Here is a 27644-nt window from a genome sequence, read left to right as displayed (position 1 = left end):
TTTCTTTTTTTCTTACAAGCCCTCCTCTGCACTGCTGTACGAACCTTTTTTTAAATTATCATGCCCCACCCCAGCAGGCTGTGAGACGACGATACGGCTAATCTATCCATACCTATATAGTTACATGACACACCTCCGAGCTCGGATGTGGACGTATACTTATTGCCTAGCGCTCGTTCGTTGGTTTTGTCACGTTACAACGTTAAAATACATTATAAAGACCTCAGAGCCGCTGGTGCAACTTACCCGCGCGTAATAACCATCGCAAGCAGTTATTCCTCCTCCCGGACAGCGCCCGAGGTGTCCTCTCTCGTGCACATCGGGGGCAGCCATGAAACGTCGGCCCTGTCCGCGGATTTAGAATCACCTCGTTGCGGCTAGTAGCAGTAGCAGCATCGCCGGCAGGATCAGTCGAAACGGGCCGTTGTCCAGACTACTCGCGGCGTCCATGCACTGGCCTGCAACAGTTAGCCAACCGTGGCGCGTCTCTCTGTTACTTATTGTATTTGACCACCGCATAAATCGACTTCCTTACGGGTGGTCAAAAAAGCCCATTGGTGGACAAAGTCAGAGCTAATTTTTAACCATACATATAATTATAAAAAGCCCGTGGTACAAGTACGGATTTTGCAAAACTTTTGGTAGCACCGTTTGATTTTTAGTCTCAAATGAGCTCCGCTCGGCAGCCGGGGAATAATCAAAAGTTACAAATAATTGTTATCATTACCATTTATGATTATTATTATTATTATTAGTATGATTATAATAATCGAGACTCTAGTGCAGCCATCTCTATTAAACTCTCTTTCGTCACTGTTCCAAGCTATGATTATATTAAAATGACGAGCAGTGATTTTTCACGATAAAGATGGAGTTTTTGATTTTGCTTCAAGGCCACCAAACAGATAAACCAACCATCATAAATTGGGTTTCCGCAGATCAGGGCAATCGTCGTCACGCATCATAATAACATTATACATTATGATTATGTGGTAAAAATGCAAACACAATTGAGCCTGATCCACGTAGTGAATGACAACGACTTATACTTATATATAGAGAACGAACCGATACTCGTCGCGTTGAAGGCGAGGAGAGGCGGTGGGAGCGGGACGCCCCTCTGACAGGCTATCGGGCTGGCCGTGAGACTGACGACACCCCCGTTCTCGCGGTACATGAAGCATAGCCTGCGACTGTTCCTGTAGGGCTGGGCCCTCGAGCCATCGGGGCCGCTCCATGTGGACGATGATGACTGGCTGCCGCGACGCGCCAGTGGCGTCGCTATCACAAACTGTGTACCCTCGGCATCGAACCAGCGCCCGTGGCACGAGTAAGCTGCAAATTCAGAAAGAGTAATGTAATCGCAATATATAATATATCAAGATAAGGCGGCCAGAGGGAGATGTAATGTACCGGAGGTCAAGCCAAATTGGGATTTTTGACTTACGTATACGCGGTATATCATTTATTGGGTTATTGGGTACGAATTGATTCATCATCGGGTAAATTGCTATAAGGATTCCGATCGACGTGTTTGTCGCTTGAGGTTTTCCCCGGAACGCAGTCGATGCAGGCGAATTATTCGAAAAGGTGCAATCGATGGCAGCTGCGATCAAGTATCATGCATTTATAACCACACACGCACACACACGCACTTGTTTATGAATGTTTATGAGAACAGTGAGGTATATCTGCTTATGTATTTATGTACATACAACAGACATAATAAGTATACAGCGGTACATACGCGTATATATATATATGTGTGTGTGTGTGTGTACCATATATTATACATATACCCATGGTGCAGCGGTGAAGGGCGGAATGATATTCGCAAGAGTTGGCGAAGCATCGCGTATTAATAACGGAGCCATGGAGGCGGGTCTGGCACGCGCAACTTGAGTTATTCGGAACATCCGTTGATTAGCTTCGAATTTCCAATTACCCGGATAGTTCAGCTAGCCGCTGTACTCCTGATGTTGTCTTCTTTTCGCGAAAAGGGACGCGATAAGTATTGATGGGTATATACGAGTATAGAGGCACGTACGGAAGTTAGATTATTGGCCACAAGGGCTGCAACACTAATTGACTCAATTGACATTCAAAGAGTAACAACTATATATACTCAATAAACACCCGAGGGGCTGCGCACTCTGAAGTCTTTTGGAGACTTCTGAAATCTTTGAAAGACTTGGAATGACTTATGAAGTTTTTTTTAATGACTGCACAGCCCCTCTGATAAAACCACTTCCAAGATTAATTGATGCCTGCTCGATTCGATTACGACTATATATTTATAATACCTACCTATACCTTCCGATTTATAAAAATGATGCAACACACGGGAGAAAGACGAGCTTATAATTATGTACACAATCAATGTAGGTACCTGTGACGAATTCCTCGTCAACGCAGTCGCTCTGAAACTCCATTCGATCGGCAGTCGAGCAGCCGACGGTCAGCGTCGTTATCTCAGAGTCGCAGCTGCCGGTCGGCTGCTCGGGTCCCCCGTCCCGCTTTTTCCTTCTCCTCCTCCGGTCGCCCTCGTCGTACACCAGATAATCATCACCCTCCTCCTCCTCGTCGTCGCCGTCGACCTCCTCATCTGGCAGTTGTCGATCGAGGCGCACCAGATCTCGAAAGCCGAGCAACCTGGAGGATTCGTAATGGGAGCGCCTCCTCCGGGGTGGCTCCGCTGCAGGCAAGTCCCTCTCGTTCGTGGGTTTTTCCGGTGTCGCCTCCGGTCCTCCTCTGCCGCTCGGTAATTCTAATTCCGGCGACGCGTGTCGACGCGACCGGTCCTCCACGGAATCTACGCGTAAGTTGCAATTTGTAAATGAGGAGCGGATATACTTAATGTCGGGGACTCACCGGTACGGCGCAGCAGCATCAGCCGATCTTCCTCGGGATCGTCCTGGTTGCGCCGCTGCTCGGCTACCTCGGACCTAGCTCTGCGACCCTGCTGCTCGTGCACAAAGTACCGGACGCTGCCCCGACGCTTTTCCACGTCGAACTCGATTCTACCTCGCTCTTGGCCGTGCCGGTCTCCCGCGGCCTGTCTGTCGGCACCGCGGCCCTTTGCCGCCCTGCCTGCGTCTTCGTCGTTGTTGTTTCGGTTTACGCCGGTTACAGTGAATTTCCCGAGGTAGGGACACTGGCGCGTCTCCGGTGCGCTAGCTGTAAAAACAAAAGTCCATGCAATTCATGAGTATATATTTATATTATGTACACAAGCGATACCATAGCTACCACTGTTATATTCAACATGGTATAATCTTGAAAAAGAAAATCAGTTGCAATTGTGCCGTATAGTTTTTTTTACCCCAGTTTTCGGAACAAAGTGACAATGATAGTCGAAAACTCAAAGCGTCCGAGGTTTCAATGTGATTTCAAACCCTTTGCATTGCTTTGTTGTTTGTTAATCAAGTGAAAATTAATAGTGTAACCCATACGTAAGTTTGGATCGTTGTTTTTAATTTTAAGGGGTTTTGGGGTTATTGGGTATCATATTGTACGTTCGATCGGTGCGTCAGTGCGAGCTCAACAAAAGCTCCCATGCACGGCCAACTATTGGCTTTCGGCATCGTTTGCGATCGTTCGTTGCAAGTAGGTAAACGTTTGTCGAGTTAATGGATAAGCTCGGTGGGTGGCCACGCCAACGGATTCAACTCTGTTTTTACAGATGCGACCACTATTTGCCGAAAGCAAATCTATCCTTCCTCCGCGTGCGCTAACGTAAGACCACGTAGGTATCGGACGATGTCATTAGCATTTCATCTTGAATTCACATATTCATTTTCTAATGCATCGATCCCCCCTTCCCTCCCCTCTCTTTGCCAACTTTTGCTAATCCTATCTACTTCAATCCATGGCGTTGCCATCAAGGCGATTTCCGGTGTCTCCTTTCGTTTGTCGAGAGCGATGAATCGCGCGGGGCTTCAAAGAGTCACTATGAATGTGACACGATCTACGAAGGTGAGCGAGGCAAGTTACCACATGTAATGTAACTTTAATCATTCGGTGACCCCAACTTTTTTTTTTTTTTTAATAACTATTTACTTCTTGGTTGAGATACATCGTTTTTACTGCTTACTGACATTACGATAAATATTTGACTACTAAAAGTAGTGTGTAGAGAAAGTCTCTGATTATGACTATCTGTTTTAGTTGAAAGATTAATGCTTTGTCATTGAAATCGTGTCTTCTTCGTCGATGGATTTGTTAATAAAGACTAAAAGCTGCCGCTATGAGGGCATCCCCCCCCCCGAAAGGTCAGTGGATGAAAAAAAAAAAAAAAAAAAAAAAAGTTGTGTGGATTTGTTTGACGATGAGTTGGTCCACGAAGTTTCTTGCGTAATCGGCGGACTGTATCAATTAAGGCAGAAAAAAAGGCAAAAGGCAGATTCTTCTTTTGCTGGGGTAAGTTGCTTGTTTTTTCCCCTTTATAAAGAATTGTTCGTGATTTAGTTTCGAAATGATCAACCGAACCAAAGTCGCATAAGCCAAGCAACGGCAGTGCAATCAATGATTCATTTGCATTGCCCTTTCTCTCCGTGGCTGTGGGCAAACGCAGCCGAGCAAAAACCCTCGACAACAACGACAAGTGTCCGGATTACAATATTTCTCCTCCGCAAATAGACTCCACCGAGAGAGCGAGGCTATATTATATATATATAGAGAGAGAGAGAGGGGCTGCAGCGACGGGGGAGGGGAGATACAGTAGCGCTCCGCTCCATCGAACTGAGGTAGAAAGGAAAGAAAAGAGCGAGCTTCCAACCGCATATTTTTTTTCTCCGCTCCCTTCTCCTTTATTTTCTTCTCTCTCGGCATTCTAATTTAGCGCACGCAGTCGAGAGAGCAAGAAGAAAAAAAAACGCTGGCGAAGAGAGTCAAAAGGTCCTCTTCGAGTGAAAAAAAAAAAAAAAAAAAAAAAAAGAGAAAAAAAAAAGGGAAAACGAGGATCGAGGAGAATGAAAGAGGGGAGAGAAGGCACGTGCGTGGAGATGAGAGAAATGTGAATCGGCATCAGCGGAGCTTTAGGCGTACAAGTACACACGCGCGCAGGGGAGTGACACAATGCAAACTGTAACGAGACGAATCTGTGGAAGGCGCCAGCAGCCGGGCACGTAGGTAACCCTCCATACGCCGCTGCTGCTGATGCCATGAGCTTTCGCTTTTGAAAGTACGAAACGAGCCCAGGCGTCGCGCCGTGTATACGTACGGTTGCCCTCCCTCCTCTTTTTTCCTTACTCTCTACACCTTTTCTCTTTCTTCCTCTAAGGACCTCTACGTGTACACAACCTATACATACATGTAATAGCTCTTGCCAACGTCGGCTTATCTCCCCTATCAAAAAAATAAAATAAAATAAATAAATAAATAAAAAATGAAGAATCAACCCCACACTTGTACCTATCACCTTTACTGTTACGATTCGCGTACCTACTCATTTTTCATCAAAGCCACGATTAACGATAAATAAATTAACCAACAACCGTCATTCATTTCTACCGTAAAAATAAAAATGAGGAAAAAAGTTCTTCAAGTCGAATTAGTGGCATCGAAATTGCGCCTATCGCTTGATAACATCATAATATAATATAGCAAAGTATCCGATTGCTCCAACGGGGCGGACGTACGCGCCGAGGGATTTATGTACAAAAATTGACAACAGTCGGCCGAGGGGCCGTTAGTTTGAATGAGTTTCAACTAATTCAATGTCCCGTAGTCCAATGGAAAACCAAGAGGCAAGAAATCACTCGTATCGTGTTAACCCCTTGAATTACTTTGAAAGTCCTTCCTCCCGAGGCATCAAACATTTACCGCGGTGGTAAAATAATTCACGGGGTGAAAAAAGTCGAAGCCAAATGCAAAAAAAGAGAGGAAGGAAAAAAGATATATAAGGTATACATGCATCCCTATAATGTGCCCTCGCCTCGCTTACGCGCCACATACACATCGGGAAGATCGGGGGGCGCTTGCGCACCAACAGCCAACCAGCAGCACAGACGAGCTCCCTCGCGTATATTATATAAAATATCGATCTTCCGCGCCAGCTCTTGGAAGAGGGCCCGGCTTGGCGCTGTACACACACACACACACACACCCCGTATGATGCAGTATCGGCAGGTTAGCCCGGGTGGACCCCAGAAATCTCGTTATTTTTATGGTTAATTAGGCGCTCCAAAGGAACTTGTCGTCGTCGTCGTCGTTGGCTGAATAAAAAAGAAAAGGGATCGACTGGCTAGGTGGTGGATGGCTCTGCGCCCCGAAACTCCCCAAAGACTTGCGTTGCGCGCGTCGAGTAAGAGTAAGGGATATAATATAGGTACACCATATACAATGCGCAGTCGTATAGGGTGCGGAGGGCTGCGACGACTTGATTTTTCCAGCTCATTAGGCGATTTCCGAAGCAGCTGCCCGCACGCACGGTATATAATATGTTTCCCAGGATTTCTCTGGTGCTATTATATACATAGCGCCCACTTTGGCTGACCGTCGTCCTCATCTTTGCTACTTCCCCCTCCCCCTCAGTTCAAAAGGAGGTGGAGACGTTCCCGTATTTCCGAGCTCGGAATTTGCCAAGGTTGGTTACTCACCGTTGTTCAGCTTCTCGGGCTTTCGGCTCCGAGTTCCGACAATTCCGAAGTTTGTCGGAGTCTGTTAGCAGAAGCTGCTGCTGCCGCCGCCTCACAAAATTGCGGGAGATTAGTACTAATTTCGCGCGTTCGCGTCCGGGGCGACGAGTTTTCGACTTACCCTCACCCCAGACTCGCTAGTATACATAAGTAACATGTACACGATATCGCGCATACTATACTTATTCCATGGAGACATATTATTCGCAACGCGATATACATGCACATAAACAGATGTATATCTTATAATAATAATAATAATAATAATAGTATAATAAATAGGGGGAATCATCACTCATCTTAGCCTTTCCCCCCCTCTTTTTAAAGAAAAAAGATCACTAGTCACTCAAGCCGGAATAAATGAAACGACGACTGCCATACAGTTTTGGACTCAATTTCGCGGCCAATAATGGGTAGTATTGTGCAACGCACGGGTAGGCAGGCAAGTTGATTTTTGTTGCTCGTGACTTTTTAAACTGCTCGTGAATACACTTATGAGGAAAAAGAGAAACGACTGGGAGAGCAGATAAACAACTCGCGGTGATGGTTGTCGTTGATCTCCTCAGCTGGCCTTGCAATAACCCCGCAATTTTTCTCTTACTCTTTCTCACACGCACGAGGGCGATAAGAGAGAAAGCAGTCCCCTCCTTCTGATTTACCGCGGCACCCGTCGTTATGTACCTATATAACTTTTCGCCCTTTCCTTACACTTTTTGCTCGCGTACACCTATAAGTATACATATACCGCCACAGGCATTACATTCGGACGGGGAGTCGCTAAAGTGATTCGCTTATATATATATATATATATACATACATAACGAGGGACGGCTCTCCCCTCATGTATGTCTATCTATGTGTATCCCCATAGTACATCCATCCTCCTCGGGCGGAGATGACTCGTTCATTATTATTCGATTCTACAAGTGGTGGGTCGCTCCTCCTCCCTTTGCTCGAGGCATTGAGAAAAATTGCTTCACTTTTAGCTCGATCAAATACTTGTGCGTTGAGGCATAGGTGTACTTGTATGATAGGTGTGTGTATAGATACGCCAGCGATGTTATGTGTAATACTATACCAATGTGATTTCTTTTTATCTCCCATCGGTTCCCTTTACCACTGACAACGACTGACGACGATGACGTACTCTTGGCCTCTGCACGAGCTTACACTGTGTATCAACTGTGGGGTGAATTTTTCTCTTTGCAGGCACGACGGAAAAGAAAAATCATCAAAGTGGATTGATTTTAAATCGATATTTGCATGTACGTATAGCTAGCTACAACTTGCCCCACCTATATCTGATAACGTCTATCGAGGAAACTTTATAGTAATTACTCAACTGTACAAATGCAAAGGGGAAAAAGATATATTGTACCTACTGAATTCATACAGGTATTTTTATTTGTTTTAGGTAAACTTAGTATTTTCATGGTGCCCTTAAACAAAGAAAAAGAAAAAAATTTAGTCCTCCATTGTGAGCCATAAATTGTTGTTATTTTCATGCTCCTCCTTTATCTCAATCCTGCTTGGCACATGCACATTTTTCAATCCTCGTGTGTTGCTCTAATATACTCGGTGAAAATTGAAAATTCCGTCACATAGCTGTTACTAGATAATTATAACTATCCTCCGAATGAACCGGGGGGGCCGAGACATCGATTTCATTATTATGTAAAGAATTTTTTTTGGTGCTTTTAATTAGAGGTGTCGTTGAAACGGGTGTATACACATATATTATACCCACTGGCACAAAGATTAAAAGTTGGTGAAACTCGATAGTGGGAAAAAGAAAAAAAAGGTAATAGTAGTTGTCTGACGAGACTTGTCTGTTTCTACTTTATTCATTCCTATACCCTTGGACCCATGCTGCACAAGTATTGTTACGGGACAAAAATAAATTGACGAATTTATCTTTGGTTTCTGGACGATCCATCTTTTAGCACTGACATCGGACATTTTCCCGTTCGGAAAGCTCCTCTGCGGGGAGAAGTAAATTTTCCAGCCAGGCATTGCAAACAGCGAGCGCCAAATGCACCCAACTTTTCGTATGCGTCGCGGTTGAAAAAACAAACGAAAAGAAACCAAGTCACTGGTGGAGCAAGAAAGTATAACTTGTGCAAAAGTTGGCTGGTAGATATATTCAATGGTACCTCCTGTGTGTTGCATTATCTCCTACATACCTATATACTGTATATTACCCATGGAATTTCTACGAGAAGATGAGTGAAGACATAGTCAGGACGTGCATCTTTTCTCTTTCTCCATCTGTATCCACCTGTATGGTTGTACCTCTGTGTGTGTGTGTGTGTGTGTGTGAGTCGTATACGTATAGGTAAAATGGTACTCCATTGTGGGTACGGGACTATTTGTCTTTCGTGGAGTTGAAGCTGATGGAAAGTCGACTTGGCATAATTATATAATTTCAGGTAGAAAAAGCCATTTCTATCGCACTCTCTCGTGCCAAGCGCACATCAAACCTATAGCCTATTGTGTATACCCAAATCCTCGTCGAACCGAAATGAGTTTTAATTAATCGGAAAGTATTCCATTCGAGCAATCTCTCTGTGCCATTTTCCTTCAATTTCGTTTTCTCCTTCGCGACGAAAGTTCGCCCCCCCCCCCCATCCACTCGACCGTCCGCTGTGCTTCAACTCGGGCTATTCTTCGTTTCTCGTCGAATCGCTTCCGCCCCGTTTCGAATACTCTCTGGCCTTTTCTTTCTCTCTCTTGCCGTACGTTTCGAGAGAAAGAGGCTTTGGTGCTGCATGGGGCCATACAATGGCTATATTGCGAAGTACGTAATGATCACCGGCGAAATGACGAGCGGTGCCTCAGTTTCGCGGGCTTTAATCTGATGCGGAGCGGGTCGTCGCCGTACCACCACCAACCGATGTTTTGTTAAATAAAATGACTTTTTTGCCTATGAAAAAAATCATATACTGGCGCGGAAATGGAAATTGAATACTTAACACGACGGGGTTTTCACTCCTCGGCCAGTTGTATTCTATACAGTTGTAATAGCTGAGCCCTTTGAAAAGAGAGTGCAAGTAGGTACGCGGAGAAGAGATTTATCTTGATCCGTCATCCACTTCAAAAGTCCGCATCTCGGGGATCAAGGTTACAATGTACCAACGCCACCACTGGGCTCACGGACACAGAGTACAAGAAGGTAAAAGAAAAAAAAAAAAAAATCCTTTCGGTGCAACCTGACCCCCCGTCAAGTTCAAAGGCGCTTTGCTTCCTCCGCGGCTTCTGGGATCCCGTTCGCCGTCCTCTTGGCCCTCTCTCTCGAATTCTCGCCCCCCCCCCTGCTTCCGCAAGTTTTTCAAGTTCCAGGTTGTCCGTTGTCTCCTGTTCCGCTACCTCTCTCTTTCTCTCTCTCCTACGACTGTTTTTTTCTTTTTTTCGAGCACAACTTTTTTACAAAGACGAGTTGACCCAAAAGTTATTCCATGCCCCCAAAATCGGGTTCTCGAATTTTTAATCATCATGCTCCGAGTTTTTGGCGAAAATGCTTCCCATTAACTTTGCGACAGTGGATCTCCGGTGCATTGACATTCAAATTTTTTTTTTTCTCAAGTCTTGTTACTCAAAACTTTGTTAACGAATGAGCGCAGTAAGCATGGGTATATACCTTACTCCAAAGTCCGCCCCTCGAGATCAAACTGACGTGAACTCGCAAATCATCCGGAAAGCGAAGTTCGGGTGTAGCTCGAATCTCCGGGACGTCGACTCAACTTTTCCTTCGTTTCACTAGCCCTCCCTCTGTCTTTTACAATGGGCTCGGTATCTTCCCTGTGCGCCGTACATTTTTTCACTTCACTCCACACAACCAGAGTTTAACACGCAAAATATCGCAAAATAAAAATCACGTCTCCCTCTGCTCAACTGGAATTAAAGTGGATCATGTTCCCGTAAATCAAAACGAGAGGGCCGGACTCTCGATTACTCCGCGAGAAGCAAAGTTTTTTCTTTCGGAATAAAGCTCCGCGTCTGGTTGCCGAACAAACAAATGTCATGATTATTCGACTCCATTCGTTTCCGTGGAGTAAAACAACACACGGCTGATATCAGAGCAGGGGCTAGTATCGATTTTATTTTTATTTAACCAGAACTCAGATGAGACATGATTATTGTCGCGAGCGTATAAACGATCAAATTGTCATTCTTGATTGACATCGTTTTTCTAAGGGTTTTAGCTCTTACAATTTACAAATCACAGATAAATATTAATAACATATTAGTAGGCAACAATAGCAGCAGCACAACACTACAGGCACCTCACGTATTTTTTGCCATATAAATTCTTAATGAATCCTACTACCTTAAAACAATTACATTGCGAAATTGATATTGATATTCTTGGTATTACGATGCGGAACGTAATTAAGAGGCATCGCATTAAATTTAGATTGCAATTAATTTCGTCTAGAGGAACAACTCGAGATTTCAGTGAATGTTTCTTCTCGATGTTTATATATTGATATATACATAATGATAAGAAACGAGTTTATCGGTGCCGCATTTAATAAAGAAAAAAAAAAAAAACTACAGTAAAATAGCGAGAGAATGCGACATTCACTTTGTATTAAAAGCTGCTGCTCGGTGACCCGCTACCTACTTCGTCATTAAGACAATTCTCGGCAGATGCTGATGCTGCCTTAAAAATTGCACACAAGATGCCTGTTTGTACTTCGTTTACGGCACTTGATCGTTTTGTAGCTCACAATTTTCTTTTTCCTCGTAACAACAATGTAAAAATAAGTTTACTGAAGTAACCCTTTTTTTCTTTCTTCGCTCGTACAGTTTGCGTTGAACACTTCATAAGTTTTCGTTTCCCATTTCCGATTCGTTTGTACATTGCTTATTTAATGTGGAAGGCACACGGATGGGTTAGTGAGCAAAACAACTATCTATACAGCCAAAAACAAAGATGTCCGATGCCAGGATTGCTCAAGTAGCTCAGGACGGGATCAACGTTTCAACGAAGCTTCTGCCCATCGATTTGCTGAAGCCTCGAAATCTGAAAACCAGCGTCGGGATATTTGGGTACCTGCTCGGGCTTGGCACCAATGATAAGCTAATCTCTTTTTCTCGGGGAGGGATTAAACCCATCTTCGTCCCTGCTGGGCTTGTCGCGGCCACCAGGTGGCTTTGATATTCCTTCTGTCGGGACCATCTGAATATACGATCCCCTAATGACCTTATCATCGTGACAGAAGAAAAGAAAAAAAAAGAGAGATGAGTAGCAAATGTTTGAGCTTACCGAGAAGGACTGATAGGAATTTAAAATTTGATACAATTACGACGACGAGATTACTCGAGATGATTCTCCGATGAGAAAAATTATTTGCAAAATTCAAGCTCATCTCCACTTTAATGCAACATCCGTGCATGTACAAGTGTACATATTAATAAATTCGTACAATATTTATTTTAAATGTCTTATGATGAACCGTTGCTCTACGTTGGAAGCCAGCAGAAGGTATAATTATACTGTATACAGAAACTTGTGAGAATTCCTCCTTTCCGATCAAACTCGAATCGCGTGATCACAAGGAAAAAGCTAAAATAAGAACGAGGTACGGGATACGGGGATGAGAAAAAGTGTGTGAATGGAAAAATATAAAAACTGAGTCAAGAGGAAAAAGCAGAAGAAAAAAGATGCGGAGAAATCAAAGCTTGAACATGTTTGCAGCCGAGGGCACCTACGGAGAAAATTAGAATTCAAAAAACAAGGACGAGGGCAATAAAAGGAGGAGTGGTTCGCCCGCGGGTCCGACACAGTGAGCCGCTGTTTGCTCGGAGAATGTACATATAGAAAACAGAGGTAGCGGGAAAAAAAGAGAGGAAAATGAAGCCAAGAAAAAGAGGAGGGAGGGAGATAAAACCCAAGACGAAACAGCGCTACGGTGATTCCTTCGCTCCATCTCTCTTGGCGAGAGACGTGACTTTTCTCCTCCTCTTTCCTTTTCAACATCGAAAAATCCTCAAACACACCGAGTGAGTTAGGAGAGAGAGAGAGAGAGATGCATCATAGGCGCACTGCTGCAGGCATCGGGACTACAGTCGAGAAAGAAGAGTCGGGCAAAACCTATCACACTTTCGCTCGGCTATTGGCGCTGGAGGTGAAATTCCACTTTTTTTTTTTTTTTTTTTTTTTTTTTTTTTTTTTTTTTTTCCTCGGCACCTATTCTCTTCTCTAGTGTTCCGTGCACTCGATGTAGGTAAGTCGGTGTACGAGTGGCATCCTCGTCGCGTCTTTTACGATTTTTCGCGGATCTGCGGGGCTAATCGATTTCGATTTCAGATCGCGTCTTTCTCTCGCGAGCTCCACGGGAATACGAGAATACCTCATACTTACCCAGAAATAGGAAAAAAGGAAGTACGAGAATACGTGTACCCCCGTAAGGAGAAAGAAGCCTGACGCGCGTAAATGACTTTTTGATTTGGTCGAGTTAAGTATTCCCCTTAATAGCGTACGTGTCCACAAACATGCGTTATTTAACGCGCATTTACAGTGCCAAAATTGGTCATTTCTATATATATATATATATATATATGATATATATATATATGATACCGCAAGTTTCGTATTCCTTGTACTATGTCGTTAATTAAAATCTAGGAAGCAAATAAATAATAACAAAAACAATAAGACGCATAGGTACGAGGCATCATCGTGCCTTGAATGCAGGGATTACCACCACCGATCCCTCGTTCAAAGTTACGGAAATTCGGTAAAGAAAAATCACGAAAAATCGAATTGCTTCCCTCAGCTTTCGCCTGGCTCACCACCACACCCTATAGGTATAAAAACACGTATGCCGGCTTCTCTATCTATCCCTCGTTTTATTTTTTACCGCCCGGCAAAGGAAGAGAGACTTTCGATTAGACGGTCTAGCGGAGCGCGGAGCTTGCTGTAAAACTTTCTCCCTCGCTTTTTTTCTTCTCCTTCCCGCTGCCTTGTGTCTTTCTCGCTCTCTCCCCCTCGGATAAACTGCATTAAAGTATTTAAGAAGAAAGAAAGAAAGAAAGGAATAAGGAAAGAAAAAGCAAGCGCGGTGGATGATGGGCGCGAGGGAAAATTAGGTTGGTTACTGCGGAGATCGACAGCTAACGGGAGCTTAATCTGCGAGGGGATGGAAGAACCGCGTGATTGGAGCTGCCGCTGTTGCTACTACAGTCTTCAACTTTTTCGATGAGAAATTTATTGTTATCGCTTCCCAAAGTTTCGTTGAATAGCTCAAAAGTTATCGGAGTCAACCGATAGTCTACCACTGTATACATGTATAAGCGTGCGCGCGGTGGTCTTTCCTCGGCTAAAAATTACATTATCGCCAATTGAAACGACCGTAAGTACCTGCGTTACGGTGCCACATGGTAGGTATGTTTTTGACAACGCGCGAATCTGATCTTAACAATCACATGGAAAGCATCATCTCTGGCGCTTATAGGTGCTCCTTTGACGTCCAATCGATACGATTGCGTTAATAACGAAATCCGTAGATATATGTCATACGTACCTATTAGTTCAAAAAAAAAAAAAAAATTAATTAAAAAAAAAAAAATAAGAACAATTTACCAATCGTAAGAGCTGTATCTGAGAAGCCTTGAATGGTTTCCAAAGCAATAGCGCCCACTGCAATTGTCGCGGCTTGCTTTCGATCAACATATATCTGTTATGCTCGTGCCTTCGCGCGGCTTGCAACTTGGCCGTAGGTATGGGTATATACATCTACTACGAGTTAATACAATAGCGCAACTTATTTAGTTCACGTCAGTCTCAGATGATTGCAATGCTTATCTACACATATTATTATTATTATTATTATTATTATTATCATTATACTACGTTCAACAATTGTAGGTGTGTTTGTTGTTTGGAGTACAAGCGCCTCTGTAAACGTAAGTATCTCGCGCAGCCGTTCTCGAAAATGCATGGAAAAAATTGAACGACGAGCTGAAACACAACGAAAGCAATTTCGCCGTACTGTAAGTATTATGAGCACTCGCAAACAGCTCCACTTTGTGCATCGTCGTTCCCCCGTAAACTGGGCGCTGCACACCTCATACAAGTATAGGCACACATATTAATATACGCGGGGGCGCGCGTCCTTTTTTCACCCCTGTCTCACTTTTTTGCTTGGCCCTCGCGTGCAATGCGTACGAGAGGTAGGTATAACGAGAGGAAAAAGACCAAGAGAGTCTTATTAAAAATGCGCCGTTCCGTAGCACCCACCCCTAATGAAATGCCCGTATACACTCTCTCTCTCTCTTTGCCAAAAGATTCCTATTTACAAGAGCTCCCCTCCACTTTTTTTTTTTCTTTACCTACTCTGGTGCAACGCTGCTGGCGACTTTTTCGCTCCTGCTCGTTTACTCTATATCTCAACCACCGAGTCGGGCCCTTCTCCCTCCACACATCACACGTACATGCACGTGCACGCCCACGCTCGATTCTCCTCCCTTGTTCCTTTCACTCCGTCTCCCAGCTGGTTCTTTCATTTCGCAACGGCGACGCTTTCTTTCTTTCGTCGCACACGCCCATCTTTTATTTCGGAGCTCGGGTGCGCAAGCATTAGGGCGCCTATTATGTAACTTTGAAAGAAAGAAGACGCGCTTCTCCTCCTCAAACGTCTCCTCCGTGACTTTTGCTGCTCTCCCGTCTCGGTGGTATGCCTATACGTTGATTTATTTGTTATTTTGGCCTATACGCAGGTATATATAGGTATAGGTTATAATGGCACACATAATTTACCCGTGGCCTCAGTAATAAGTACAGGTAATACTTTTTGTGCAAAAAACACCTTTCAACACCTTGGTGCTTATCGAATAATTCCATATCTGTTGTTCAAAAGTACTGTGAGTTTAACCAATTTTTTTTTTTTTTTTTTTTTGCTCGAATAGACGTGCGCCGCGTATGCGCCTAGCGTCAACGCCTATACGTATGTCGAAATTACGAGATGGATTACGACCAATATTGAAAACGCACTTTTCTGCTGTTATAGGTATATATATATATATATACATCTTCGAAATGCACATCAATAATTTTTAGTTTTCTGTTTATCTTTGTCGTGGTAAAAAATTGAAAATTTGTGGCTCCCATTTTTCCCCAAATGCGTCGCAGTTTAATGATGAGTACGTACTAGGTACGAGTACCAGTGTTAATTTGCTCGTACGACAAGTAATCAAAGGAGCCCCGATGTGCTTGCATATGAGCATTGTTGACCAGATATTTAGATCTAAAGTTACGGGCAATTAAAATTCGTTTGGAAGTTTTAAAATGAATGGAAATATTACGTAATCCACTCGATGGGCGGTTTGAAATTTAAACGCCTAGCTGCTGTAACTATTGACCTGATTAATAGTTTTGGCTCGAGCACGAGAGCTTGAATAATTGAAGCTTGTTTCGAGTGTGCTTTTTATTGCTTTTCGGCTAATTTTAACCAGGTTTCATTGTAAAAGTACCCAGTAGAGAGATGGCCATACTTAAATTTCATCAAATTGCTGCTTCTTTTTCGTTTCGTGCCATCATTCTCGTTACTATATAGGTACACACACATAATATATATAAATAAAACAATCGGGTTGCTTCCGTCATTTCATCATGTCGTTGGACGTATAATACGCGATGTAGGTATAGTATGCGACGCGTACTACCGCAGGTTGAGCTCCTTCCTTCATTTTCGTCGGAATTTGATGGGCAAGCCAAGTCGCGAGACACGGAATCTTGCAACAATCGTGCACCTACACGAATGCGCGAGAAACTTTTTCTATCTGCAGACCGAGGAAGGGGGAGAGACCGACGTTTCTTTCAGCTTAGCTCAGCTCACTTCAGAGTTACAGAGGGGGAAAAAAAAAGAAAAAAAGAAAAATAAAAATAAAGAAGAAGACAAACAAAGTGCAAGACAAGCAAGCAAGCTCGATTTCAAGTCGACGGCCGCGTCAGCAGCACAGAGATTCCTTCTATACCTATAATCCTTGTCTTGCCTCGTGTACCAGCCATTCGGCCTTTGCCTTTCGCGAACGCGCCGAGAAGAGCGGAATTAAAAGCCAACCAAGTCTGTCGGTAGTACTTATAGTGAAAAAGCTCTAGCCCTCGAATTGAAAGTGTACTTTTTGACATTACTATACCTATATAGCTACGAGATTCAATGGTTTTGGATCAACGGGCTGTGGATAGTTTCTAGGTTATTCGAGGAAAGCTCAAAAAATAAAAACAACTTGAAATCTAATGAAAAAAAAAAAAAAAAAAAAAAAAAAAAACCAATAGCCCAAAACTCAATAACCGAGTGATTTGACGAAAGAAAGTGCCGGTTGACGCGCAATCGTGGTACGCAAAGCAAATACTGCTTGCATGGAGCTTTGAGAGCTCGCAGTTCTACGACGTAAGTACAATACAACGATCATATTGGCAAATAAAATACTCTATAATTAAAATATATTAGGTGATGTATTACGACGATCGGGCGGTGCGAGTTGAAGAGAGTATACTATATAAGTGCGTAGATGTGTACCTATATATACAACACCGTGTAAGTACACACATGTTGTATACCTAGCGCGAAATCGTCAAACCTGCTCTGTGATGGAATTTCTTCCCGCAGCTCGAAAAAGCCTTTGCATTGCGTATGTATCTAGGTAATACTCCTCCTCCTGCTTCTTTCCCTCCCATCGCAATCGTTTCTCGCTCTCTTTCAACTTTGCATGCACACGTTGCGCGCACACACAAGGTAGCTGTACAATGTGTGTGAGTGAGAGAGAGAGAGGGAGAAAGCTTCGCGAATTTCCGACTCCTCGCGGGAATTGGCAATTTGTTTGCAAATTTCTCTGGGAAGCGCCCGCACCGAGTAGGGGTAGTATTCACACTCACAGCCACACGTAGTGCTAATGGTGTACAGAGTTACAGACCCGTATGCACACAAATGCATGTGTGTATAGAGGTAGGTACCTATACGCAAAGAAGTGGAGAAGAGGCAATTGACGGTTTCTGCTCTCTCTCTCTCTCTCTCTTCCTCGCGTGCCCGTGCTGTGCTCTCTGTATTGTGTGGTGTATGAAATATACGTACGTATAGATGCATACATACGTTATACCATACATCATCTGCTCCTATACCCACATATATGTATATGTGTATTAGTATTACTGGTTATACATAATACAGTGTATGTACACGACTGTCGAAATTTCGGTTTTCCCTTTGTTATTTTGCAATTGAGGCGGGGGTAGGGTAGGCGATTGCGCGGCCCCCCTTTTTGTGGTTGGAATATCAGAGAGTTTGCCCGAATGAGTTACCCTCGCCATCGACGATTCGCGAATTTCCTTTTAGTTTTAATTATATTATGTGTATACCATGTTGGTGTTTTTTTTGTGTGTGTGTGTGTGTGTGTGTGTGTGTGTGTGTGTGTGTGTGTGAATAATTATTGATAAACGACAGCAATAGTTGCCCCGTTGTTGTTGAATCGGCCATTGGTCGGCCACATTTTTTACCTTTTATTTTGAAAACCCTAGCCCTATGAAGGAGAGGAGAAAAAAAAAAAAAGTAAAAAATGAAGGAAAAGATAAAATGTGTACATAATAGATAAGTATAGTTAAAAATATAAATGAATCGGCAGCTTGAATTGAAGAAGTGGCAGGGAGAAAGGGGAAAAAAGTCGTCTCAAGAGCGTGGCGTTACCGGTCACGTATACACGCGTATACACGTCTAACGACGTAGTCATTCAGAGAGAAAAGTGGCCGAGCAAATTTTCTCCGGCACCCTGCCGTCGTCTCGTTTTTTTTGCGACACCCGGACCCATGCATCGCAGGCGATAGCACTTTTTTTTTTTTTTTTTTTTTTTTTTTTTTTTTTTTTTTTTTCCGTTGTCCACGCTTCGATGGGCCAAGCGACAATGCGATTTATCGAAATTTTCTCGTTCGGCCAGCCATGCCGGGGAGGACCGGAAGGACTGGGAGATCCTCTTTGGCAATCGGCCGAGCAGGCCCCTTTGCACCAGCCGACGCGACGACGAGGAGCGCGCATTGCACTACAAACACACACACGCACACACACACGTACTGCGGCGTCTGAGCTTTTTGGTCAATGTTAGTTGGGAAAAGCAAACTTGTATATAGGCATGTCACATGCGCTCATCGGATATAGTTGGTTTAATATCTACACAAATTATCTTATGATGACAATAATAATAATAATAATAATAATAATAATAATAAATCGCTAGGTGGATCAGGCAGACACGTCAAGTGAGAATTATTATCATGAACGTCAGTCGTTGTTATTTTTCTCGAGTTTGAATACTTTGTGCGCCTTTTTTCCCTCTGATTCTCGTTGAGCTTGCGCAACCCCTCGTCTCAATTATTTTGTCCACTGTGAGGAGTGTGAGGGCCGGGAAAGCAAGTAAGTGTGTATACCTGCGACACATTTGTAGAGCTAGCCGAGGGACACTATTGATCAACCGGGAGGCACAAATAATAGCTAGCCAACCAGCATCAACAGTAACAGTCTCGCTTGGATTAATATACCTAATGGGATCCAGTGGCGCTCTATATACTATATACATACATATATATATATCGGATATGCATGGCGCATTGCCACGAAATAAGAAAAGTAATTCAATTTCCTGTCATATACATACATGTATTTACCTAACGTAACACATGAAATTCACCGTATAGGTACCGAGGAAATAATGTATAATATACATTGAAATAGCTCCACGTGGTATAACAGAATAATGCATTATTGCGTGACAATCGTGCAATTGATCGAAATAGACTGGACAATATAATTATATTGTCTCTTACTTACGTACTGAATGTAATCGCAGTTGTTTGCCTATGCATGCATGCATGCACGGCGCAAGGGATATTATGATTAGTGCAGCAGCGGTCGACTTGCGCAACAATGCTTGGCGTGTGTCTTGCCCAATTAAACAACGAGAGTTGGCATTGCAATCACCGCTGCCTCCTTACATGACAGAGGGTGAGAGAGACAGAGGAGTTGAGGAATATTACAAGAGAGAGAGAGAGAGAGAGAGAGAGAGAAAATGAAAAAAGACGAGGCGTTGGAATGGTGACAAGTCGATCGGGTGGCTTGATAATCACGGTATTAGTCAGGGCTGCAGCTCGCGGCTTTTCACCCATACATCCTGTATGTCCCGTGCAACTATACTTTTGAATAGAAAATCCAGGCTATCGACGTTACGTCAAAAGGCTCCCCGGCTCGCGCTCGTAGGCATACACCTACTCCACGACCTATCCATACAAAATCGGATCCTACATGCAACCGCGCGCTTTTTTCCGCATCGTTGTACGGGAAGGGGGAGGGAGTTTCGGTGGGTGGGGCTGCAACTTCGAGAGACCCCTTTGATCGAATTCGAGTTGCGCTGTGGTTCGTGATGGGCGGTGGAGAGATTTTTTGGGAGTTTTGCGTTCTCCCCTATATAAACATATTCATCGGCCGATCTTTCTTTTTCCATCTCCGCTATCACGCCCGAAATTTCAAAGTCGACCCGTTTCACGTTTATGTGCACAGGTATGTGCCCACCTCGTTACCATTCTTTATGTGCATCGGTATGTACTTCTGGGAAAAATTTCAAGCGGGTCGCTGAGTAATTTCATTTAACAGAGTGGCTTTTGTACCATACAATCGATAATATCCAGGATCCCTGTACTTTCGACGAAAAGTTGGTTCCTCAAATCAATTTCATATTGCTTTGGATGTATATCATAATAAATAAATAAATCGAGCACAATGTGATCTGTATTGTATTATACGTTATACGTATAGCTAGGTCGTTTTGTTGATCGATCCTGTCCGCAAGTGAAGGGTAAGGAATCCAATAGGGATACATATAATGTATATAATATATGCACTTGCTCTCCTACCTCGGACCGTATGTTTATGTGTGCCTATTTAAAGTCAGTCAGGTATTTGAAAAAAAGTTAGGTGACCGACGAAATTCATCATCACCACGGCAGAGACTCCTCGTATATGGGCAAAAGTTACATCAAATTTAGCAGATATTTCGTTGAGTTAAAAACTAACGAAACTATTATATAAGTAAACATCTCGAGATCCGGGAGGAAACCGCGTTCAATTTGTCTCGAGTCGGCCCCAATACACTTACAGCCCTTTGCCCACGTGCACATAATTATTATACCATCGACACGCACCAAATATCCCTCCGAGGGGTGAAATTACATTTTTGCGTAGGGTGCAGGTGTATATATATATGCATGCCGGTTGATGCGGTAGTACTTATACGTAACAAATGTGCAAATGATTCGTTTATCACGATGTGAAAAAAAAATTTAAAAATATCGCGATTTCGTAGCCTTGAATGGCAATCTCGGAACTCACTGTCAAAGTGAGGGTTGCAAAAGAAATTCTCGTACTCGTACACATACACTCAACATTCCTACACAATAAGAGATAACGACAACAAAATGTCTCTCCCTTCCAATTATTAATTTACTCTGCGGGAGCAGGGTAAGAATTAAGAAGAGGGAGTTTACAGCACATACCTTTATCGCCAGTTATATTAGCCAAAGAAAAAAGTCAACAAAAAACCGACTGATGGTGTATCACGTACAACGTAAATTTTTCTACACTTATAACTGTCTCAGTTAACATATGGTATATGTGCATGGAATATACGTACAGTAGATTGAATAGAGCGAACATGTACTTAGGAGAAAATAGCAATTTCTCAATACATTGCAATTAAAATAAAAATATTCCAATAAGTTTGAGTATACGCATCTGGCGCTTTTACCGAGTGCAAACGCCATTCATCACTTGTACCCGAAAAAAAAAATATATGTACATATATTTTTGGATATAATGGCTTTATTGGGGTGGGGTCCGAAATAACGACAGTTCACTTCAATTTTGCAGTAAAACTATGAATGTTCATTTCAGCGACGTGTATTCCGACGACAACGATAGCTCAGTGCAGCGATTGTTCAGTATTTCGACAGCCAATCACGAAGCAGTATAAGAAGAAAGTCAAAGTAAACTGCCTTGTTTACCCCACCCCTTTATTGACTCGATATTATCATTATTATTATTATTATTATTATTATTATTCTTACATAAAATATATGAATATTGAAGGCATCCCAAGTGAATAATCAATTGTCATCGCGTCTATATTTTTCGTAGCTTACCTATGTATATACCATACGTTACCCTGCGTTCAACAGCTAAAGGCACGTCGAGGAGGAGGGAGGCTGATGTGGACGAAATTTAAATTGCACCGAAGCTCGGCTCACCCTCTAAACTTGCACGGGTGAAAAATGAGTATATAGGGAGTCTGGAGTACCTATACCTATAATATACCTATACGATACGTATACATACTTGTGTACTCTCGCGTAGGATAGCTTAATTGGGGAGGGCGCGTTTGCACTTTGGGCCGCTTCCTTTTCCTTTTTTTTTTTGTTCTCTATAACTTTAGCTCGGCATTAATTGAGAAGAGAGCTAGGGTCTGGTAAACTTTATTGAAAACGCATGGCATGTAGTCACTGATGGGAGAAAAGCTTGTTTGATTAAAAAAGTTTGTACAAAATCGAGCCAATTAGTAGTGTTGTTTAAGAATGGTTTTCTTTTTTTCTTTTTTTTTTACTTGAGAAAGCGTAGCTCTTGATTTTTGTGGCATGTTGATCAATTGAAACATTTCACGGCGAATACAACAACTTTCGTGGATTAACAAGAGACCAAATAAAAAAAAAAAAATAATAATAATAATAATTTGTTTAAGGGTCGTTATACATATAAAAAATAAATCAAAGTTTCCATCTACGGTATACCGATTAAGTTTATTTATACCGAGTTTTCATTTTTATAGCTAAACCTTTCCCCGCTGAACTAATAAACCCTTCTCATCGGCTTATGGCTTGAAGAATTAATCGTGCGATAAAGTGGCGAAACTTTCGCGTCAATGTTATACATAATGTAGGTGTGTATGCATGCATACCTCTACACGTCCGTCGTAGGAAGTACCAGATTTATAATTTGTCGATCACTCGGAACCATAGAGATATTATAGATAGAGTAGGCAAGCCACCGATTCTTCTGTAAGTGGCAGCGTTAACACAATAAAAAGAGATGTAACATTGAGTTACCTTTCTATCTCTCTCTGTGCTCGCTGCTGATTGGCTGATGTTTTACGTATATGTGGGCATAGGCAATCAGTAGCGACCACAGAGAGAGATAGAAAGGTAGCTCGATGTTGCATCTCTTTTTAACGTGTCAACGCTTGCACCTCCAGGCTTGCCTACTCTATCTATAATATCTCTATGCTCGGAACTCTCAAGAGATAAATACTTACTTGCTTTCAAGGAGAGAGACTCTTTCTTTATTTATTGATTTCTCTCATCCCGCTTACATTGATGTTGCCTGCCTTCTCGTTCATACAAATAAAAAATTTCTTCTAATGCCAAAATAATGCTAAAAATTTTTTTAATTTCAAAATCAACAGTTTTAACCATTGTTGGCGTGTTTGGTGTACAGGTTTACAGCCACGTAACCTTCGATAAACCTCGAGCCCGTAAGAAAGAGCAGAGGGAGTAAGACGGAGGTAATCTACATGCGAAGAGACGAGGTGGGACGAGAGACTGGAGGCGGAGGCGTCTCCGCGCTCGTTTGAATTCCCTTGGGAGCACCACGAGCCAGATAAAGTCCAGATCCAGCCCTGCACTTATGAGTGATGTCACCGCCCGCGGCACTGCAATCGTTAGGTAAGCAGCCTATACATACCTATACTCGACATTTCAAAATTTTTCGATCGTTTAACATCAAAATTATAGATAGCCCGATAAGTAAGCACGTATAGGATGTATAAGGAGCTCGCAGTAATTGCACAATTAATGCGCAGGCACGATGTGTATTATAATACGTTTAGAGCATATTTATGTAAAATGTATTTTGTGACGCCTTTCGCATACATACGTGCATGCATGGATATGGAATAGGTCCTAATGTTAATTGCGCCTGTGGCTGCCATCTATATTTTGATACATCTCACTTTGCGCCTGTGTGCATGGTGGTAAAATGAAAATCCAAAGAGTGTTTAGAGAGAGAGGGGCTGAAAGTTGAAGGGATGGGGGGCAAGAGGTGCATGGGAAGTTTCAAGCGTACGTGGGGGTATAATCCAGCGTAAAATATACGAAAGCCTCGTCTTTTCGCGATTAATCAGCGAGCGCACAGTCGAGACGCGTTTTTAATGGCTTTGATCAAGAAGTAAAAGGGGTAAAAAAAAAAAAAGAAAAAAAGAAAAAAAAAGATCTTGTACCCTGGCCTGTTGTACGACTTATTACGTTTTATTGTGCTCTACATCAAGTGATAACTCAACCCCATTCAGGGTTGATCTGCGTAGATCACATCGTCACTATCAAGCGGTACTTATGAAGGCTCGAAATGGGAGTCTGAGGCTTGTAATACATAGTTTTGCGTTTTATTTGATTCGCGAGAAGTCATGGGTACTCGAAAGTAACAATTACCTTAAAAAATGAAAAAAAAGGAGTCTTAAAAGTATGGCTCATAGTTAGAGCAATGATGCGTAATTATAGCATCAGCAAAATAACCGGATGACACTTGGTAAAATTGCAGTAGGAGCGATTTCCAACCTTTTGTCCATTTAAACTAATGCTCCCCATTGACCGAGAACCGAGATATGGGGCGATGAAAAAAAAAAAAAAAAAAAAAAAAAAAAATTCCGTGTTTCAAGTCAGCCAATACGTTTCGGCTGGCACAAATTGTGTAATATACGTTAGGTGTAACCTTTCTGTTAACTATAGTTTGGTTCGGTTAACAAGCAAAAAAAATTTTTTTCATCGCCCCATATCTCGGTTCTCGATGAATGGGGAGCATTAGTTTAAATGGACGAAAGGTTGGAAATCGCTCCTACTGCAATTTTACCAAGTGTCATCCGGTTATTTTGCTGATGCTATAATTACGCATCATTGCTCTAACTATCAATCCGCGTACATTTTCAAATCCCAAGAAAGTTCCGAAAGACTATAATATATTGCATCGGCGTGAAAAGTACTAAACAAATGAAGGTCATACTCCAAATATAAAACAACGTTCGCGACGACCAATTTGCAACACTCGATCCCCATAAATTTTTTCTTTTCCGGTCATTTTTATTTTGACACCGGTCCCAGAGCGCAAAATCCGTGATGGAGACTTACAAAGAATACCTGCAGTGTTACATACGCTATACTGGCCCGTACGAGTACGGCTCCGTGGCGTACATGCGCTCTAATCTTCGTTGCCGGCCGTATCGAGTGCGCGGTCGCTCTCTCTCTCTCTCTCTTGCCCACTCCTTATTTTTATGGCTCATTTCGTGGTGCGGCAAGTATAATGCAGATGTGACCACGACGTACAAATATGTGTTCTATCGCGGTGCGTGCATATGGTTAAATCTAGGGTATAAGGAAGGGAGTGAGACCCAAAATTTTCGGCAAAGTTATATTTCACGCTGTACGATGGGCGTTTACAAAAGTATCTTCGGGGTGTGGTATCTCAATTCATTGTTCCGTACAAATCTATCCGAGGAGTGCCTATAATTATATACTTATAGTATGTACGTGTAAAGAGGCGACAGGAATTTCATCGGCAAACGCTACCTGCACCTATACTTGTTAATTCACCTGTAAGCAAAATGCCAAACACGCCCCTATCAGCTTACAGGGACTTGAGTACCTGCACTTGAAGCAACAATCACGGGAGATATTTCAAGTTTTTTTTTTTTTTTTTTTTTTTTACAACTGAAGTAACGGACGAAATGAGAGTAGGTACGTGCATATACGCTGCAGGTGTGACTATATCTATCTACTGGTGATGTATAAATGTATCTACTGGTGCCTCCAGACTTCTTCGCTCGGTATTTCCAGGTTTTTATAAAAATGGTCTTTTCAACTCACACGGTGAACCCTAGCTATCGCGAGATACCGAAAATTGGCGCCTGCCTCTACAATCAATGACTACTTGAGATCTTAGAATTTTTTAGAGTTTTCCGATCCCATTCGACAATTCAGTGAAAAATAGTGAGGAAGGGGGCAACAAGAAAAGGCGTTTTTGTACATTAAAACCAGCTATTTTTCGTTTCATTTTTACATTTGTGTTCAACCTTTTCCTGTGTAGGTACTAGTGTCTGTGTTGGGGTAAAAAAAATGATGTTATAACCACGTAGATATATTTACGTCTGATGAGGCAGGGTATATTATAGCTTTCTTTGTCATTTTTCCTTTTTTTTTTAACCTAGAGTCTGCGCAAATGAAATAATAGTAAGAGCAAGCAAAGGACGAGGAGATTTCGCCATGCAAAGTTTCACGAGGCGGAATGGTGCTTTGAACTGAATAGAGGGCTCGTTTTTGTATTTTCAGTTAAAATTTATGATGGCGAAATGTTGCCCCGTTCCCTTTGTGTGCACGTCTCTGTAGTTTTTTTTTTTCTTCGTCTCTTTGTTGTTTGGCGCTTCGTTTCAGCTCTTATATATATTATTGAAATATTCAATCCTGGGATACTGTACCAAATGAAAAAAGTAATCTTTTAGTAAAAAGGATCTTACCCCTTAGCAAATTTTTTGAGTTTTACCACACTGAACGTGTTATTTGTACTAAAAATTTTTTTTTTCTTTTTTAATGCCATTTGTAAAAATGATGGAAGCTAGACTTGATCCAGTGTTGATTTTAGATTAAGCTGCTGTTTAATATAAATTTTGTGGATGGATTAAAAAAATTATGGAATACCTAATTAATGAATTTTTTAACATGATGAATTTGCCGTAAAGCTCGAATATTCGCGTATTTTTACGCAAAAAAAAGTTTTATTTTTTTCCCATTTGAGCTCGTAATTCGATTTTAATATTTTATTAAAGCTAGTCATAGTTAAATTTGACTGAAGTTTTAATGATGCTGTGTTATTAAACAATGCCAGTTGTTGTGTTTCAAACTCTAAAATTGATGGGTCTTGTAATAATCATAATAATAATGTAAATAATAATAATAATCACAATAATAATAGTAATACGTGATGTAGAAATAGTTAATTATTTCCACCAATACTAAAAGCTTAATAATATAATACAACACGGCCTGATCCTCACTCGAGTCCACGTGAATTTCTTTTTGTAATTATTCATGTCAATTCGAAATTGCAGCGGACTAGGATATATATTAATTCCAGAATATATAAATTCGGTCCATGAATAATGAAAATTTTTTGTCGAGCGAGAATACAGCTATTGCGAATTCAAATTGAAAATTCAATTATTCGGTGTAAGTGCAAGGTATATCGAAGTGAAGCACAAAGTGGACAAATTTGTTAAAAACATACACTCAATCGATACACCTATGTGCCGTTGATTCGTTAAAAACGTGAAATCTGCTGCAGTACAGCGTAGTAAAATTTTGACACGACCCGGGACCATAGCTCCGGCAATGGAAAGAGAAGAGCCAAAAAAATTTTTACGCGATCAAAACATTCATAGCCAAAAAGCTGTTCCGCGCAGCCATGCAAGGTGTACACATTATTTATATACGGAGCAACAACTGTATTATTATAGGTGTACTGATCTCGACCCACATACCGATGATCCTCGGGCGGCTGCAACGACGAGCAAAGTAAAGGATACGCTCTGTGAGTTGCCTACGGGGTACATTCGCATAATAGGAACGAGCTCCGAGAGAAAGAGAAAAATGAAAGCTGGAAATGAGAAGACTCGGCAAAGTGTGGTGTTAGCCGCGAGGCGTGTTACACACTATCTATGGTAAGGGAAAAGCGGTCCAGCTTAATTACTCAGGGGAGCCCAGAGCCATTCCCATGTCATATTTTCTTCTTCTGCATAAAATCAAGTAAAACTTTACTGTATCGAAAAATAATCAATATCTGCTGTGCGTCACTGCACCAGCGAGGTTGTTGTGGATGAGAGCAATGTGCATACTTACACTTAAACTTGAACTATATATATTTTTATATTTTT

The 27644-nt window shown here is 42.2% G+C and overlaps 1 protein-coding gene across 1 annotated transcript in view; it reads right to left on the bottom strand.

The window, feature by feature from the left end:
- Positions 1 to 270: 270 nt before the first annotated feature.
- LOC106640014 (uncharacterized) overlaps positions 271 to 27644 on the bottom strand; it is a 93601-nt gene continuing 66227 nt past the window's right edge. The window contains 4 exon segments of the mRNA XM_089598855.1: positions 271 to 458; positions 1069 to 1335; positions 2390 to 2864; positions 2867 to 3177. Coding sequence (XP_089454981.1) covers positions 364 to 458; positions 1069 to 1335; positions 2390 to 2864; positions 2867 to 3177 — 1148 coding nt within the window. The 3' untranslated portion in view covers positions 271 to 363.

Source organism: Copidosoma floridanum, unplaced genomic scaffold (genome assembly GCF_036245765.1).
Source record: "Copidosoma floridanum isolate Cflo_tuat_1 unplaced genomic scaffold, Cflo_Japanese_pri ptg000006l, whole genome shotgun sequence".
Classification (NCBI taxonomy): Eukaryota; Metazoa; Arthropoda; class Insecta; order Hymenoptera; family Encyrtidae; genus Copidosoma; species Copidosoma floridanum.
This window is presented reverse-complemented; position numbering and strand designations above follow the sequence as displayed.